General features: G+C 54.0%; 1 protein-coding gene across 1 annotated transcript; it reads left to right on the top strand.

The window, feature by feature from the left end:
* Positions 1-11965: 11965 nt before the first annotated feature.
* LOC113490769 (small G protein signaling modulator 1-like) lies at positions 11966-18589 on the top strand. The gene is made up of 2 exons (XM_026867341.1): positions 11966-12097; positions 17793-18589. Exons 1-2 carry the CDS (start codon positions 12034-12036, stop codon positions 17957-17959), a joined length of 231 nt encoding a protein of 76 aa, XP_026723142.1. The 5' UTR covers positions 11966-12033; the 3' UTR covers positions 17960-18589.
* The last annotated feature ends 13 nt before the right edge of the window (positions 18590-18602 follow it).

Raw genomic sequence — 18602 nt, 5'->3', positions numbered from 1 at the left:
GTGACTCCGGGTGCTGCTGACCTCGGGAGCTGGGGTGGGACGGACCCCTCGTGGCGCTTTGGCCGGGCGGGAGGCAGCCGGGTGTCGGGGAGCAGGAGAAAAAACGGGGAACGTGCACACGTGTGTGTGTGTGTGTGTGTGTCCAGCACAAAGCCGTGGCGTTTTACATCTCCTTGCTCTGGTCTCTCTTCTCTGGGCATCTTTAACCCTCTTAGTTTATAGTGTGGGTTTTTTTTGCAGAGCTTGGTGTTTGTTTCTGTGGTGGCGTTAACCTGGTGAGCTGGCGGTAGACGCAGAGAGGGAGCCGGGAGTCCCCCGGCTCTGCTGCGCAGCCGGGGCGTTGCGGGTGCTGGAGGTGGGTGCGTGGCCCGGCGGGGCCCGCTGAGTCTGAGTGTCGTGGGACCAGCTGCAGGGACACCTGGGCTTGCTGTGCCCGGGGGTGGAGCGTTGGGTGGCCTGCTGTCACCTCCTGCCTGTGGTCTGTCCCTGCAGGTCACCTCCCCGGGGAGTTTGGAGGGCGTGATGCGTGGTGTTTGGTTTATGAGCATCTTGACAGCCAGTTTACGGGCTCTGGAAGGTGGAACGTCCCTGCCGAGACGCTGCTCGGGTGACCGAGGCCGGTGGGTGGTAGGTCTGGGGCGGGTGACAGCGCAGTGCGTTTGGCTGTTCAGCCAGACCCCTTCCCACCTTTCACCCTGTGCCGGGTGTGGTGGTAAGGAATACCACTTGTTGCCTTGGCAACGGCTATTAAACCAGAAAAAGGGTATGACATTTATTTAGCGTCGGGGATAAAGCTGACATCTCATTATTACTGTCTGTCTGCGACTCCTCCTGAGTGGAGAGAGACAAAACAGCAGACCGTGCGTCGACTGCCGCTGCGGGCTGGGAGCGAGGAGGATTGCCCATCGTGCTGCGGAAACCGCTCGGCCAGCGGACGGCGGCTTCCTCCCAGAGCCCGCTGTGGCCTCTGCCAGCTGTCACTGCTCACGAGCATCTTCCGTGCTGTACCGGGCTGCTCTCCCTTTGCTCTTCCTCCTTTGCTTGAGGAAAGTGCAGCTCCTGCCTCGGGGAGGAGAGCTGAAGGTTGTGACGTGCCCTTCCGCTGGCTTTTGGTAGAATAAACGTATCGTACGAGGGTTTGGTGAATGCCGGTGAAGCTGGAAGGAGAGGTGGTGTGTGGGGAAAGCCCTTCTGCCCTGGTGAAATGCCACCAGCCAACGCGTCACGGTGCCGTGACGTGGGTGTTTGACACAGTCTAGTATCTCGCCAGCAGCCCTTTAGCAAGGGCAGTGCTGATGCAGAGCAGAGATTTTATTTATTTATTTATTTATTTTTCCCTGCTGGGCTCCTCGCTCTGGGCTCTGCCTCAGGACATCACTGTGGGCGGGTTCTTTGCCCACACAGGTGCTGGGTGCTCGCACTTTCCTTCAGGTTTCTCCCCGCTGTCCCAGAGGCTGGCAGGGGCCTTGGTCCAGCGAGTTGGGGTGCTCTGGGGGTGAGATTCCCTGTCGGACCCGGGCTCTGCGTGCTCTCCACCTCGGCTTTGCTCTGTTAGGGTTTAAAACCCTGGGGAAACGTGATCCCATAGGTTACGTAGTTAAGTATTTAGCATCATCCCTGAAATTGGGAGCTGGTGGGGTGTTCTTTTGCCCTGTTGTTCCCTGCTATTGGGCCTGTTTTGCTCATGCTTTTGTTTTTTTCTTCCCTCCTAGACTGACTTCAGGTTAAGTTGGGAGCTTGTGCAGATTCCAAGGAGGAGTAGAAAGGGCCAACTGCAGAAATCTCCTTCCCCCCCTGCCCCTCGTGGAATTTTTACCTTTCACAAAGCTGCCTGTTCTCATTTCAGTAGACCGTGTCTGGTCGTGCTTCAGCCACGGCTCCCTGTGACCTGCTGAGGTCCTCGAGTGCAGGTGAGCTCCCCCGGGCCTGGGGACGGCCACAGATCGTACCTGGGAAGCCGCCCACCTCTGTCATCCCAGTGTGGTGACTCAGTGAATGAAATAGTGTGAGGACGAGAATGTAGATCAACAGTAAACCAAAATTACCCAAAGCACAGCAGTGAGCGAATGGACTTTGGTATTTCCTTGTTGCCATGGTTAGTGAATTTTTATTTTGAAGAAGTCCTGCTCTGCAGTGGATTTACAGGTTGAAATGAGTTGTGCTATCGCTGTCTTCTTTTCCTTTTTCCTTTTTTTTTTTTGTTTTTTTCCGTTGGTCACGATAAATGAAACCAATCCTGAAAGCTGCAAAATTGACTGTTTGTCAGCGGACTGCAAGGGAAGGAGTGGAAGTCTGACTTTCTGAGGAATCCTGTTTCCTGCTTTGCAGGATAAGAAGCATAACCAAATCTTCTCTGATATTTTTTTTTAGAGCTTTTATCAGATGTAGTGAGGCTTCTTGAAAAACCCAGAGCCCGAAATATCCAGGTTTAAAAGAGTGTTGGGTTTCCAACTAAAAATACTTTTCTTGCAACCCATGTTCCTCCCCTTCTTTTGCAAGTTTTCATTTTTAATAGGGGAGAACCCTGTGGGAGGTTTCTGACTACCTCCAGGTAATTGCACTGCATACAAGAATAGGTGGGGAAGCAGGTGTTGCCCGTGAAACGCAGGCTGTGTTACACTGTGCCTGGAAAATGAGTGGTGTGAAAAGCTGAATGGAATATGAAAGTAAACAGTTGTCTTGTTTATTCTCCGCAGAAACTTAGTTTATATTTAGCTTCCCGCTCAGCAAGCAGCTTTAAGTCTTTCACTCATCCATAACCGCTGTGTCTGTATCGAACGTTTTGCTGCCCGTTCTTAGAATTTCTTTTAAAAACTGTTGACTGACCGCAGCCCGCTCCCTTGCTGATGTCCCGCGGTCTCCTGTGGGGTGTATTCTTTATTTTTGAATAGCTTGAATGGTTGTCGCTGTGTAGCTGTTGACTAATTCCATCATCGTGTATCACAGGGACAACAGTCAGGCTCTCTTCCTCCCACCCTTTAAAGGATGCGCCCCCGCTACGCAGCCATGTTGTCTGCTTTGTGGCGAAGTAACACAGAGTGACTGGTAAGAGCAATATTTTTGCAGCTTGGGTTTGTTTTTCTGGAGCGTGTATGTATGCATGGAGTTCCAAAATATCAGATTGCCAGCATCAATGCCAGCTATTTCATTCTGGATTGGTAGAAAATTGTAAATTAATTTAATGTTATTAGGATTTGAAAAATTAATGTTGATGGCTTTAAATGTTCTCAAGGCCAAATTTTTTTTTTTTTTTTTTAAATTAAAAAAGGCCTTTGCATAGCTGTCAAAACTGTTCAGGCAAAATGAAGATGAGGGTGATAAGCTGCAGGTTTGTAATGAAAGCTGCTGTTTGCAGAGGGACCTTCTGATGTTTCTCAAGCACCCAGGTCAGCCTTTTTCAGATGTTCCTCTATCAAAAGTAAACAGACAGCTTTAATGCGGCATTTCTCGATTGCCTGCATCGATCTCCTCTGAAAAGAGTATTACTAATCGCTGGGGACCATTTTCTCTCCTTTTGAAGATAAAAGCAGTGGTGTGCAGAAGTGCTCTCATGCTCCAGAAACCCCTGGCTTGATCTTTCGTACCCAGAACAGGTTTCCTGCTGCTTTCCTCCTTCCTTCATCTTCCTTCTCGGCGTTCAGGAAGATCTGCATGCCAGAGGAGCCTCCTTCCTCCCCACCCAGCCTCTCTTCTCTGCTGCCAAAATGTCATCCTCTTCTCCTTGTGGCGTCCTGGCCGTTGCCATGGAAATACCTGGGTTTTGCACAGATTCAGGACTTCAAAGCAATTCTGGGCTGGAAGTTGCACCTGGTTTCAGCGCAGAGAGTGTCAGTCTGTGCCGTGTTTGCTAATTGAATCCAAAATGCTTGTCAGCTTAACATTTAGCACCTCGGGAAACAGAAGCTTTGTGGTGTGATGGGTGCAGAACAAAACAGGGTGAAGCTTTGAGATCAGGCGTTGAAAACAGAGAAATGACTAAAGTTTTTCTTGAAATGTTGCAGTGTCTTTATTGAGCATCTCGCAGCTAGCGGTAGCAGCAGTGCCAACAGATGGCACGGAAACTTGGGTTTGACAAGCACAACAGGAATAGAACCAGCTATAACATGATCTTAAGTGATCTTAAGTTAGTGTTGTGGGTATGGATTTTGGGCCAAAAGTTGCTGCCCTGTGAAGAAAGCCTGATGGAAAAGACTGCCAACAAATACACATCACTGGGATCGTTCCTGTTTCCCCCAGGGTATAATGTTGCATTATGAACCTTTCTATTTAATGCCTTTTTGATTTCTCTTCCAGCAAACTGCTCAAATATTCTGGGTTTATACGCATTAACACCTTCTTCCTCCTGACCCCTCAAGGAGACTCAGCCCAGTTCCCAACCGTGAGCACACGTGGCTCCTGGGGACGGTCTGCCGCCTGGCCGGGAAATCCCACGTGTGTCACGTGGGTGATACCCCAGCTGCAGAAGGTGCTATGTTTTATTTAGTAAGCGGTGATAAATAATTAAATGAGACTTTTAGAAAAGCCGAAGGCCTCAGCTGGTAGGATTGCAATCAATGTTTCTGCGGCAGCAAGAATATGGAGCTGTTTTAAGGGCAAGTGTGTGCAGAGCCTGGCGCCTGGCAGCCCTCTGCTCCCCTGCCCCATCCAAACGGCTGCCAGAGCCCGGGAAGTCTCTGCCTATGAATAGGGCACGTACGCTGAAGTATTCTGATTGGAGCACAATTAACCGGAATTATTTAGTGGTCAGCTAGTGAACTCGTAGCTAAGTGGCAGAGCTTGGCTGTGAATTGTGGTGGTGCTGGAAAAGCCTGGCACCTGCTGTTGGAATAATCGGGGTGTTTGTTGCCGGAACGATAAGAAACCGTGTCTTGCAACGCTGAGTTTAATAACGTGAATTCATAAACAAGTCTGCTAAAAGAGGATGTTGTAGCAACAAGACGGGCGATAGGCAGACGCTTCATGTTCGGATGAGAAGATAAATCTGGTTTGTGAGAGGTATCGGGCTGAGAGGTTCCGCTTGAGCTGAAAAAGTGGCTTTTGGCTGCGGCGCAGGCGCTGTGATTGCAGGTACTGGTTTTTCTATCCCCCCTCCCCAGCACGCTGTGCCCCACAGACACTCCCATGGGCAGCCCAGACGGGGAAGACTTTGGGGTAATGTCTTGGTGTCCTAGGGCTGACCAGAGATTCTGCGCTCGCTTTGCCTTGGACGCGGATCCACCTTTGGTGCAAGCCAAGCCAAGGGCCGGAGACAAAAACAAACCTGGGGTTTCTGCCAGGAAATGTTCGCTGGGGGAATCGTGTTTGTCCTCGCAAATACAAACATGCCTGGGATTGTCTCAGTGCTGCATCCGCTTCACTAAGCGATCCTTCGGCATTTTATAATACCTGAGAGGAGGCAATACTGGAGTGCTACGAGGACGAGTCTTGCACTGTGTACGGGCAGCTTTCCTGTGGAGCTTCACCAGAGCTTATTCCTGGAAAGAGATCTTGATTCGGAGAAGCAATTAAAGAAAAAACTCAGATTACATCAAGGAGTGCCCATGTGGACTTGCTGTGCCAAAACTGGGAGAGAATTAACTTTCGAATACATAATCAAAGCAGCCCTTAAAGACTGCAGTGAGAGTGAGAAAACACCAGCTCATAAAAGAATTTGAAAAGCGAACGTACAAAAGCAAACCAAGTTTAAAGCCTGTATCATCAGTGTGGGGTTATTTTTGTTTGTTTGTTTGTTTAGTTTGGGGGTTTTTGAACATCTAGAAGAGCAGATTGAAGCAGCTCATGGAAAAGAAAGGCATTGAGATTTAATGAATAGGCTTGAACCGCAAGGGGCAGTTGTAGCTCCTGAACACAGGGCTTGTTTGTGCTGGATGGGGATTGGGATGCTCTTTCTGATTCCCTGCATATTTACTTGGGATGGGAGTCTTCTTCCTGCAGTCTGTTAAGGAGGGATGGGAAGGAGGAGGGATTTCCAGGGGTCCTGTATCTGCTGGGGGTTTTTCCGAGCTGTTGCGGTGCTGCCAGTGAGCAGTTTTGTTTGGCACCGCGGCTGTCGGTGCTTGGTTGCCCTCTGAGGCGAGGTGGATTCTGAGAGCATCCAGGCAGTGCAGCCGGTCTGGCATCATCTCATCCCACCCAAATGCTTGACGTTCCATGCAGAGGTGGATGTTCAGCAGAAGACGTCTTAATTTCCACTATATTTTTTTGACTGTAAATCTTTTGTTTTCAGAATGTGGATTACATGAATCATAGAATCACAGGCTGGTTTGGGTGGGAAGGGACCTTAAAGACTATCTAGTTCCAACCAGGGCCACCTTCCCCCAGCCCAGGTTGCCCAAAGCCCCGTCCAACCCGGCCTTGAACCCTTCCAGGGAGGGGGCAGCCACAGCTTCTCTGGGCAGCCTGTGCCAGGGCCTCACCCCTCTCACAGGGGAGAATTTCTGCCTCAGATCTGATCTAAATCAGCCCTCTCTGAGTAAAGAGAAAAGGATCAAGCTGGGGACTCTGCGTCTGGCTTGCTATAAACAATTTCAGAGTCACGAGCATGGCCAAGTACACGGGAGATGCTGTGCTCCCATACCAGCGCCTTAATAACCAGCGCAGGGCTTTGCAAGAAGCGCGGCAGGGAAAATCGTGGCTGGAAACATCCCTGAATGATCTAGAGTAGAGGTTGTGCGGTGACTTGCCTGGAAAAATCCAGCCAGGTAAAAGAGAGTTGTGAGTCAATATTGCCTTAGATTAATTAAACCCGGAGTTGTTGCTTCGCTCCTGATCTCTGCCCCTCGGTGGTTATCGTAGCTGCTGTCGTATTTGGCTTGCTGCCCCAGCGTAAATGACAGCTGGGGCGGGCCGTGGTTTTGAAGCTCTGTTGTGGGAAAATTGGACTTTGAGATGAAGCACAGTCCTGGGAGTTTTGTAGCAGAAAATTCTGAGCGTGCATCCCTCATTGGGCTCTGGGGGTTGGTGCATAGGTCAGGTTTGGTTTTCATTTTTGAAGGGGGGCGCGGAAGTGGTTACTCAAACAGCATCTTAACAGCAGCGTTTTGGCTGTGACGGAGCTGGGCAGGCCAAGAGGAACCAAAAGAGAGGCTGGCTCTGGGATTAGGAGCCTCACTGCAGCATGGGGCTGCGAGGCCCCTGCTCTGAAGGGGTGTGCTGGGGTTCCTGATGCCCCTGGTGGGTGCTGTTACCCAAGGGCTCTGCTCGGCGCCTGTGGCTCTTGGATCTGGCTTTGGAGATGAGACAAAGAGGAAAAAAAAAAAATTGATTTCCTTGTAATTCAGAGATGCGCGTGAAGCAGTGGAGGACGATCTCGCTTGCTCGCGAGTCCGTGGGTCAGGCGGTGATGTCGAGACTGGCCTGTCCGCTGCTGTGTCCTCGGAACTGCAGTTAATGCCGTGGGGTTTGTGTGGACACCGGGCAGTGGGGTGACCCTGAGCAGGGGTGGCTCGTCCTGTGCTCACAGCTGGAGCCGGGAGTGGGTTTACTGTTGTGGAGTAGTTTATGATGTTCCTCTCGAGTTTACCTACAGCTAAATCATTAGTTGCTGTTTTAATTTCCTTTCTAATAAAAGAAGAGCAAACATCTCATTTTCCTTAGACTGGCTTTCTCTAAGAGTGGGCAGCTTCATTTGTTGAGATTGTTCTGGCTACAATATGAGAATTAGCATTAAAATGCGGGAACGCAGCATATTCAGAGGCTGTTCAAGTCTTCCCCGTGCAGCGAGCCAAGCGGGGGGTTAGCTGGCGTGCTCCATCCCCGCGCTGTCGGCAGAGGCTCCGGGGTCCGGCGGCGGCGGGTGCCGCTGCGGCGCTTGGGGTCCCTGCAAGGGGCTGGGGGGGCAGAGTCCTCCGGGCTCCGCAGACAACAGCAGAGGAGACCCGTCAGGAGTTTTGGGGTGCTCTGGGTTGGAGCTGTGCTGGAGATGCCAGCTGGGTCCATTTATGAGCAAAATGTAAAATTGTTTCCTGTGAAAACTCTCGCTGTAACACTTGTTTTCTGTTACGAGAGCGTGTCTGTCTGTCTGTCTGTCTGTCCGCTGGGGTTTGTGTTTGTCGTAGAGCTGCTCCCGTTCTGCTTTAGCCCTTCACGTCAGGTGAGTGCCCTTGTTGCAGCGCCCTTTCCACTTCTATTTCTTTAGATATCTTTGATTTATTTTGTTTAGCGTGATAACCTCAGTCAATATACCACACACCCCCCCCTTTTTTTTTTTTCTCTTTTAATGAGTAATTTTCCACTAAACTCTGGAAGCGGGTTTGGTTTTTTTTGGGTGCCGGGAGAGTGCAGGTTGTTGGTGCCGTGTTGGCGCTGAGATGCCGGGTCAGAGCCAGCGTCCCGCTGCGCTGGTGGCTCCACGGGCACGGAGTGACCAGATGGTCCCTGCCCACAGAAGGCACTGCTGGGGGGGGGGGTCCGCGGCCTCGTGTCCGAGCACTGGGACAGCAGCGTGCACGAAAGGTGCCTGACAAATTTTGGAATAGACTGCTTGGATTTGAGTAAATTCCTAATTTAATCAGAAGCTGGTAACTATCTATGTGCCTTGATTTCTCAAGTGTATTCTGGGAGGTTTAAAATACGGACGATACTCGTGTTGCCCTGAGGGTACGTTTCATACCTGCGTGGTGGTTGTTTTGTAGCAGATGAATTTGGTATGTGGGAGAGAAGTGCCCGTGACCTGCTGACAGGGGAAGCTCAGCCTGGGTGAGGACTGTGACTGGACAAAGGCTGCTCAGCCTGCCGGGAGAGCCCAATTTTGGGGAATTCCTGAGGTCCCAAGGCGTTCATCACGACCTCTGCCAGGGCTGCAACCAGGGGGTGATGGTTCCTGGGAAAATTGGGGTTTCCTAAAGGAGGGATTGGTGTGTCTTTGTTGGGCACTTGTGGTGTTGGGTGGAGGAAAAGGAGGAGCTCTGTTTCGGTGTGCATCAAGGCTGCTGGTGGACAGAGGTTGTGCTGCTTCCCGGCCAAGGTCGGGGGATTTATCTCGCCGTAACGCAGCAGACGTTAGAGAGGGACTCCTTCCCTGTGGCTGGGACTTGCTCTGTCCCTGTTTCCGTTTCACGGTATTCCTTCCGTTGTTGAAGTTTAAAATTAAAACGCTCTTGGAGCCGTGAAGCCCAAGTGAGGGCTGCAGCTGCCTCCTTCCATGGTGCTCGGTGCGTGGCAGCGGGACAAGGGGCCAAACTGTACGTCGGGTGTAGTGAAATGAAGGGCTCGCTGGCCTCGCCGAGCTGGACGGTGCCCTGATAAGGGACGGCTGCAGTTTGTGGCCACCTGCACAGAGGGAGCTTTCTGGCAGGTCTCTGCAAGCGGAGCCCTCGGTGCCCGGAGTGTTCCTGCAGCTGGAGTCGGGATGCAGGAGCTGCAGGAGCTGTATCGTGCTGTGCCAAGGTGAATTCCCAGCTCTGAGTCACTCGGGTCCCCAGGTGCCCATCTCGGTGACGTTCCCAGCTGCGAGTTCTGACTGGCTGCCAGCTCATCTGAGCTGCCGGGGTCCAGGTGAGCTCCCTGGGCTCGTCCTGCTCCCCAGGGTTCACGAGCAGGCTCCGCTGTCACCCTGTGCCTCGGAGCAGAGCCGCAGAGCTGACCTGATGGCTTTGACATGCAGAGATAGGCTTTTGGCTGTAGAGAGGACTTTTTTTCTTAATCCATATTCATAAAAGGATTTCCTTTATTGAGCTGTCAGCTGTGCATATCTGACCTTGATTATACCTTGCAAAGGAGTTTAATTCCCCAGATGATGCATTAAAGGTCTCTCATACATGCAAGGTTCACTTGGCCAAGACTTGACCTGCCGTTTTCTCCTCCTCCTTGTGCCTTCAGAGGGAACATCTTGATAAGCTGAGCCTCTCTTACGCCCACATCTCTGCACTGTGAACCCTTTCCCCTGCGTTTTCTGAAACCACAGAGGGAAAAGCAAGATGCTATAGAGGCACTAGAAGATGAGAGAGATCCGGGCGCGCTGGCAGCTCCGTATTTAAAAGGAAACCCAGTTAGGAACTGACTGTTTAAGGGCCAAAGATTCAGCTGGACTTTTTCTGATTTCAGCAGGATCAGGGAGGGCGACAGCTGGGGCCTGAGCAGGGCTGGGATGTTCGGCCCAGGGCTGCGGAGTGATGCGGGGCGGGCGGGGGTACCACGGCTCTGCGGGGCCGAGCTGGCCGGGCTCTGCTGGACAGGCGGCCGTGGGCAACGGCGGCAGGCAGAGCCCTCAGTCTAGGGCTGCCTCCTTCATTAACAACCCCAGCTTCTCCAGCAGCGCCCGAGCAAGGCTCAACCCCGCCGAGCACTGAACTCCACGTCTCTGGTGTGTGGCTCCTGCGTGGGGCGAATGGAGACGGAGCTGCTGGAGAGCCGGGGCAGCCCTCGGAGCGGCTCTGTGTCCTGCTCTGCCCTGCCCTGACTGTGGGGCCATACTCCCCCACATCACCCAGCTTTAAGGGTGTTTCCTGCAGAATCTCACCCTGAAAGTCAGAGCACCCCCAGCGGCGTTCCCCCAACCCGTGGGAACGGGAGAAGTCATCTCTGCTGAGAGCACGAAGTTGCTCGAGGTGCCGAAACCCGTCACTGCTCAGCAGCAGCATGTGCTCAGGTGCTGCCATCAGTGTCCTCCGTGTAGAGAAGAGCTGAGATCAAGTTCAGCACAGCAGAGAGGTCGCCGCCAGGAGCGGTGGGAGACATGGAGGGAGGACAACATGTTTCCACAGATCCTCAGCAAGGGGGGGACAGGCTGCTGGCAACCTGGCTTGGAAGCCGATCATCGGAAATGGGGCAGCAAGGCACTTAAAAAATCCTCTCTTTGACAGCGACTCGAGTTTATCACCTGCAGTTGCTGTGGAACAAAGGTCTAGCCCAGGTTTTTTAGCTCCAGAGCACCACGGAAACACCACGGGCTGCGTGGGCAGGTGGGCTGGAGAGCTGAGAGGGGGCTCGGGCACGGTGGGAGTGCTCTGCACTGAGGGGGGGCCAGCCCTGCCGGGGAGGATCTGCTCTGGGCGAGCTGCTGGAGCTGAGCCGCGGGGAAGCCCCTCACGGCAGCGCCTGGCCCCGCTGCTCCCAGGGGGTGTGTAACGAGTTCCCCAGCGCAGGCCTACGGGGTGACCCTGCCCGATTCTCCCGGGCAGGTCTGAGGGGTGTTGTGCTGCCAGGGGGATGCTCTGCGTGGCGGGGGGGAGCGGGGCAGAGCCGGTGCTGGCGGTGACAGGTACTCGTGGGAGAGCAGCGGTGCTAGAGGGACACCTGGATTTTTGCTCTGGCAGTCCTGGGCTCCTCAGGCTCTGCTGAGCTGCTGCTGTGGAGTAGCCAGACAGTGCTGGGACCTTCCCCAGGGCCGCAGTCCGTCCTCTGCAGCCTGCTTCCCTGGCAGGTCTGACCTCCCGCCTTGTGTCTGCGCTCCTAAGTTTTGTGGGTCCCTATAGATTTTCTTCCCCGCATAGTGCCCCTGATGTGCAGCCTACAGGACAGCTTCCTCTGGGTTAACTGCCCTGCAGTGAGTGCCAGTATCGTGACATGAGCAGCAGAGACTCTGTCGTTTGGGAGGGCAGCGCTGAGTGCATTGCTCTGCAATCACGTTTAGTGCCAGGTGATCATTGAATTTGGCGTTGACTTTTGGAACAGCGGCTTCACATGGAATTTGTTAGATGCCCATAAAACGAAAGAACATAACAATGCTCTAAAAGCATTAAGTATGAGATTTGGTTACCCTTATTAAGATGTCTTTTATCTAAATGATGCTTGCTTCCTGCAGTTAATTCTCTGCTGGTTTCTTAGTTTCTCAAAAACAAACCCATCCTTTTTATACCTGACTTTTTGAAATAGGTGGTGATGCTCAGCAGACAAAGCTGTGTTAATTCTCCGTGAGACCTCCTGCGCCATCAGAGTGATTAGAAAAGTCAGAGAGCAGAAGAGGTTTCCTTGCAGACACGAAGCCAGCAGAGCATCTCGCACCCGCTCCACCACAGGTCTCCTCGCTCTGGCCTGGGGCTGAAATTCAACGTTTTCTCTAACCCGGCCTCTGTTCAACAGGTGAAGCAGATCATGGAGGAGGCAGTGACGAGGAAGTTTGTGCATGAGGACAGCAGCCACATCATCTCCTTCTGTGGTGAGTCTCCAGCGGTGGGATGTGGATGTGAACAGGGGGCTGGAGCATCCTCTTGCCGGGCAGGGCAAGCCCAACGTGGCCAGGGCTGTTCCTGGGGACACACTCCGGTGCTGGGGCCAGTGCTGGGGCTGGGGAGGTGGTTAGTGCCAGAGGAGGAGTTGTTCTGGCAGCGGTCGCAGTCCCCGAGGCCCTTGCTCTGCGCTTAAAATATACTGAGATGCGTCGAGGGAGGGATGTTGGCAGTGTATACAGTCATTTAAGAAATACTAGAAATAATCTTTTAATTCCCCTAAGAACTGATTCAACAGAAAGTCGGTCAAGTCCAAATATTTCTTTGCTATTAGAGAATAGGAATTTAGGGAAAGGAGTATTCATTCTGCCTGAGTGCAGGAGCAGGCTGGAGGCTGCTGAAGAATTGTAAATGGAGTTTGTGGAAGATCTGCCCTGACGTGTGCTGGTTTCAGGCTTGTTTTCTGGCAGTTGTGCTTTTCACTTAACCTGTTTTTTTCCACCTGTTGTTTTTTTTTTTTCCTACTGGTGTGCAGTTTTGTAAATGCTGAAGTGTTTCAGAATGGGTCCATCAAAACCTTGGCGAAGCGTTCTCCAAAAACCTCCCTGAAGAGCTGTTGGCTCTTGTCTGCAGTACGTGCCGGGGGACACCGGGCCAGGGCTGTGGAGCAGGAGAGGAGGGGTACTTGTATCTCAAAGGTAGCGTGGAGCCCGAGAGGGCGGCCTCGTTCCCTGAGGCCAGGTCTCAGCACCCTGCCCCGTGCAGAGCTCAGCAGGCCAGCGCCGAGCGCTGGAGAAGGTTTCTGGGGGCTGGACAAGTTTCTTTAAAGGGCAAAGCAAGAAGCTGCTCTGTGGCCCTGTGGCTCAGCCCTAGGACCGAGGGTGCCAGGGGACCAGCACCAGGAGCCCTGGCTCCCGGGGGGGGGGTGCCCCTTTGCAGCCTGACCCGCCTGCCATGCCGGTGGCTCTCGGCAGAGACGTTTGCTGCGTTACGGGCAGCGGCACTTCCCGCACGCCCAGGCTGGGCCCGCGTGGCTGCTGCTGAGCAAACGCTGCAGGCAGCCTGCGGAGCGGGAGCCGCACTCCTCGGTTTACAAACAGCTGAAGGGCAGCTTGCTAATTTGGAGGCTAGGAAGAAAATGACAGAAGCGATGACAACTCGCTTCGGGAGAAGTTGCTCGGAGAAGGCTCGTGCAGCGCTGTCGCTGCTGAATGAGGCAGCAGCATCCACAGACAGGCACAGAAGAGGAGGGAGCTGGGAGGTCTCCTTTTCTGCTTCAGAGAGCAAAGAGGCTGTCGTCTTCCTTTTTCTCCTGGGCCCTCGCATAAAAGCCATGCGGATGCTTGTTTCAGGCCTCTGTGCCTTGGTACGCTGTCGACCGAATGGCATCGAATGAGCAGAACAGACTTCAAGGTGTGACTCATTCTCTGCTTTTCTGTGCGGCACGAGGCTTTGCAGCCTGGAATTATTTATAGCCTCCTGCGACACGGAGCTTGAGGCATCCAGGCACGGAGGGCTCGTTGGTTCCTTCTGGCTTCTTAATGCTGCTGCTGCACTTTCACTGGCTTCTAGTGTCCGCACCCTCTGGTCCGTCTGCTGTTGCTCTCTCATTTGGATGATGTGCACCTTCCTGGGTGCCGTGGCTCTCCGTGAGCTGGGTGAGCTTATAAATAATCTGACAAGCTGAGCGTGCTGCAAGCCTGGCTCTGGCTAGGCAGAGCTGCCCTTTTCTCTGGGAAGAGCCGCCTGCCCCGCAGAGCCCTCCTCGCTGAGCCCTCCTCATCCTCTGCGTAGCCAGCGTACCGCAAACCCTTTCTGATGAGAGCAGTGGTCTGGCAGGAAAGGGCAGCTGCCCTGTTTTGCCTGCAAGGGAAGGGTTTGAAGCAGAAAAACATGAATTGGCATCTGTCATGTTGACGCTGCCCTGGGAGGCTGATGGAGCGCTGGCAGCGGGGCTGGGGGCCTGCGTGAGCTGAGGGGGTTTGTTGCCCACATCAGTGCCAAGGCTGCCTTCGCGCTCAGCCCCTGAGCAGTTTGAATTGTGTCGGGCCAGAGCGCTCTCAGGATCTCAAATATCTTTAGTCTTTTGCCAAGAAATCAAACTCCCCCCTTGCCTGGGTGTAGCTGCACAGAACCCCTGCACTGTGTGTCTCTGCTGTAGGGATGGGGAGAGTCTTTCTCTTTGCAGCGGTGACAGTAAGTTATGAACTGGGCTCAAAAAAATCATAAGATTAAAAAGAAAATCTACCACTATCCTTGGATTTAGCACGGACCTGATACACTTAGTTTATGTGCTCAAGCTTTTGAGCCCGTGGGAGAGCACGGGGAGGGTTTTTCCCAGGGGTCTGCGCAGTTGTGCGTAGCTTTGCCGGCAGGAGAAGCGTTTTGGAGAGGGTCGCTCCATGGCGTTGGTGACAGACGCTGATGACTGAAGGCTTGCTTGCCCGACTTTTCTCTCTGGCCTACGCGGGTGGGTGTGAGGCACAGAGGGGCTTTTTGGGCTCATTGCCTTGCTGGCCTCTTGTTACCTCGTGCAGCTGGCGCAAAACTAGGCCCTGATGAGTTGCTGCTTGGCAGCATGTTCAATTTGACAGCTGATGGCTTAGCAGATCTGGGACTGCCACAAATCCAGCGCTGCTCTCACACCGTGTCTGGCTGCCCCAGGTGAGCGCTGGAGCCCGGCCGGGCTGGCACTCGCTGTGGAGGCTGAGGCCCCTCGAAAGAGCAGCTCGAGAGCAGGGAAATCCCCCAAAGTACAAATCAGAGGAGGGGGAGGTTGGTGCTGGCAGCAGACACGGGCTGACGTGGGCGTGTGGTCCCCGAGGCCTCACCCTCAGTTTGGTCTCAGGTTTTGGAGGTGCTGCTTGTGATTTCTTCTTCAGCTGTAAGTCGGAGTAACCTTGCATTCCAAAACCAAAGCTGTGGCTTTTCTGCTTGCAGTTCCACTCCAGCTCACTCCTGAGCTCGCTTGGCTGCGGTTGACTCCACTGTGGGAGGTTTCCAGTGGGGACAGGGCTGAGCTTTCCGGAGATGCCAGCTCCGTGGTCGGGCGCTAAAATGGGCACGACTGGGTGCAGTCTCAGGCAGGAGGGTTGTTTGTGTCTGTCCCTTGTATTTCAGCCTTGGAGCACAGAGCGAATGACTGAAGGGCCGTGGGGTGGGGTGATGTGGGGGGGTGTGAGGGAGGCGTGGGTCTTATTGCGGTTGGTCCCTAAGCCAGGAAGCTGGCTGGTCTTAATTCGCAGCTGCAAATAAGACCCATCCATGCATGGGTGTGTTTGCAGCATATTTGGGCTTCAGGAAGATTTGTGAAGGGCTTTGTTTAAAAACTAGACATCTGTCCAGCGGCTCTCAGTGGCTGGTACTGGGTGAGGAGGACTTGGCTGGCCCAAATGTGTCGCTTTTCTGCTGTTAGCCCAGGGTATGTCTGGCAGCGCCTCAGATGCTGCCCGCCCGCCCTGCCTGCTCGGCGGTGAACTCGGGCATGGCACTAAGCAGGGCAGGGATAATGAGAGCATCTCGCAGCCCTGCGAGCTGATGGGTCTGCATGAAATGTCTTTTTTAATGTCTCCATAGAGTTGTTCAGCTGTAGGAAAAAAATGCCTTTCCAAGCGAGAGGCGAATCAGCATCTGCTGGGCCGCTGCGGGGAAGGCTCAGCGCGACTGGCTCGGCTTCCCGGGGAAGGAGGGGTGCCGCCACGCCAGAAAGCTGCTTGTCAGGCCCAGATCAATAGCCCGCAGAACTGTGGGTCCGTGTAATTTTCCAGTGCTTTGATCAGCCTGTTTAATAAGTCTGTGTTTGACACCAGACATCCATCCCGCGCCCTCCCAGGGGACTCTGGCAAACAGATTGCCTCTGGAGCCGCTACGTGTGCGCAGGTTTCTGCAGAGTCATCGCTGTCTCCCGGCGCCGGCAGAGCTGCCTGCCCCTCGCTGCCTGCCCCTCGCTGCCTGCCCCTCGCTGCCTGCCCCTCGCTGCCTGCCCCTCGCTGCCTGCCCCTCGCTGCCCGCCCGGGCAGGGTGCTGGTGCTCTCCGGGCACTCGCTCTGGTCTGGTGAGTGCAGGGAGTTAGGCGAAGCCTCGCACGGTCCTTGACTACCGGGCTGGGAGGGTCTCTGACGCCAGACTGAGCTGCTGGCATTGCCTGGGGTTTATTCCCAGGTTCTCTACTGCCTTTAGGTTTTTCAGGAAAAACGTTTGTGTAAACACTGGGATTTATTTGTGAAAAAATTGCCTCATCTCCTCAGCTGCTTTAGAAATCCTCAGTGTGCCTGTCTCTTGCTCCCGAGCTTTCTCCTTCACGCTGGGACCATCCCAGCACAGCGTGGTGAAAGCTCCTCTTCCAGCCGTGCCCATCCCTCAGACTGGGCCGAGGGGAAAGCTTCAGGGAGTTGTTTGGTTTCTCTACAAACTGCGAGAAACCTGCGAGGAGAGTGTCAGCCTGTTTGTCTGCATAGCAAAGCAGTTATTCTGCCTGGAGGAGATGCGGGCAGTTGTCGAATTTTTCTGAAGGCCGGGTGAGGATGTTCTCTGCCTTATATCTAAGTTTTACATCCCATCGGTCCATCTAGCCCCCTGATTAACGGTGGTGGCTGGACTGATGAGCACGCTGGAGGGGAAGGAGAGGGACTCGTGCGCTGAGCCTGCAGAGGGACCCGGGTCTGGTGCGGTGTTGGCCGTCCCTCCCCAGCCTGCCCTCCGTCCCACTCCGGTGCCTGGAGCGGTTTCAGACCCGTTCAGCCCGTCGCTGTGTGGTGTGCAGCCACGCTCAGCTTCAGGTTGTTAAGCCAGAGATCAGCTGGTCACTCCCACAGGCTTAGCCTGGGTGGCTCTCAGCAGCTCCTGGCCGGTGCGGTACCACCATGAGCCACGGCTCCTCCGCTGGGACAATGGGAACAGCACTTGTGCCAGCACAGCCTGGGAGCAGGATGCGACCTCCGTGCACGTGAGATTTTTCCAGCATTAGCATTCATGTGCGTTCAGGGTATCCTGTAGCAGAGCTGGATCCTGGCGCTTCTGGAACAAAGGGCTGCGAGCACGGCGGCCCAGGTCCTCTCTCCTGCTCTGTTCTTATGAAGGAGCAAAGCTCCCTGGTAAATCCTCCTCCAGGCTGCCAGCCTGGCACACCAGCACCCCCAGCTCGCTGCTGGTGGCCCAGAGCTACCACCTTTGTGGTCCGAAAGCTGCACGTTCCCATTTCGCCACCAGTCCAGCAAGGACTCTTTGGGCTGGTGCTTGGTCAGCTAAGCCAGTCCAAGACAAGTTAGTGTGCCTGACTAGTCCATCCCAGGTGATTTCAGGGACACCCTGGATCTCCTTAGCAGGCACAAGTTCACTCTCCGTTGAAGCGCAGTCTTGGCACACCCACAGTTTGGGTGTAGTTCCATCAAGCCAGATTAGCTGAACGGAACAATAGACTGCGCTAACCTCAGTTTTCAGTTTTCCAGAACTAAAGCCGTACCTCTGTATAATCAGCAGAACTGATGACTCCACGGGCAGAAAAGCTGCATCACCGCTGCTTTGGGTCAAAAACCATCTGGGTTCTCTAATCTCCCGTCTGCTTAGGCAAAAGCAGAACGTGGCGCTGGTTTCCTCTTGGGAACCGTTCCTGCTGCGGAGTGAGGTCGTTGTGACGTGAGCCCTGAGCTCTCCTGCTGCTTCAGGAACGGCTCCGCTCTGTTGCAGCTGCGGTGGAGGCCTGTGTCTTGTACGGCTTGAAGCGGAGGGCGGCAGGATTCCTGCGCAGCAACAAGATCGCGGCGCTGTTTATGAAGGTGGGAAAGAGCTTTCCTCTGGCAGAGGAGCTTTGCAAGAAGGTGCAAGACCTGGAGCAGCTCATCGAGAACGCGTAAGGCACCGGCGCTGCTCTTACCCCGCAGGTCGCTCGTGTTTTGGCGTGGCTGTGGAGTTCGGGGGTGGCTGTGGGTTGTGGTGTCCAGCGTGAGCCTCTACAGGAGGAATTTCTCTCTCGGGGGAGCAGAGTCCCGTCCTGCACTTCTGATATCTTGACTGAACGGGTTGCTTTTCTAGGAGACTTGAGGGGTGCGGTTGTGGTTTAAGCTGGGATGGACGAGTTCTTACTCCCCCTGCCCCTTGTCTCACGCCTGTTTGCTCCTGAACTGGCACAGTTTATGGACTGGCGCGCTAAGCCAACTGGAACCAAATTTGGTCTGCCTCAATGTACAGGGCTTGAACCTGCACTAATTCAACTTCTGTTTGAGAGTGGCTTACTCGTCCGTGGTCAGGAAGCAGGGAGATGGATGGAGCAGCTCCCTGGGGGCAGGAATCGTTATGCTGTCCTAGGATAAGCTGCTTTGCTTGTGAGCTCTGTCCTCAGGCACTGGTGGAGAAGGTGTGTGGGTTGGAGGACTCTGCTGAGGCAGAAGCTTGTTCTAGGCTGCCTTTTACAGTGGGAAACTGGTTTAGTGAAGTCACTTTTCAGCTGCAGATGTGGGCCTTCTGGAGCAGGGCGTGCAATAGATGAAGGGAGCAGTC

Source organism: Athene cunicularia, unplaced genomic scaffold (genome assembly GCF_003259725.1).
Source record: "Athene cunicularia isolate RWA unplaced genomic scaffold, athCun1 SCF_29, whole genome shotgun sequence".
NCBI lineage: Eukaryota > Metazoa > Chordata > Aves > Strigiformes > Strigidae > Athene > Athene cunicularia.
Note: the sequence above shows the minus strand (reverse complement) of the source record. Positions and strands in the feature narration are given on the sequence as shown.

What these genes read in the sequence shown, in the direction of transcription:
- LOC113490769 (XM_026867341.1), top strand. Translation starts at nt 12,034, where the DNA reads ATGGAGGAGGCAGTGACGAGGAAGTTTGTGCATGAGGACAGCAGCCAC. An exon ending in CCACATCATCTCCTTCTGTG is followed by an intron (nt 12,098 to 17,792) that starts GTGAGTCTCCAG and finishes GCTCTGTTGCAG; the next exon opens with CTGCGGTGGAGGCCTGTGTC.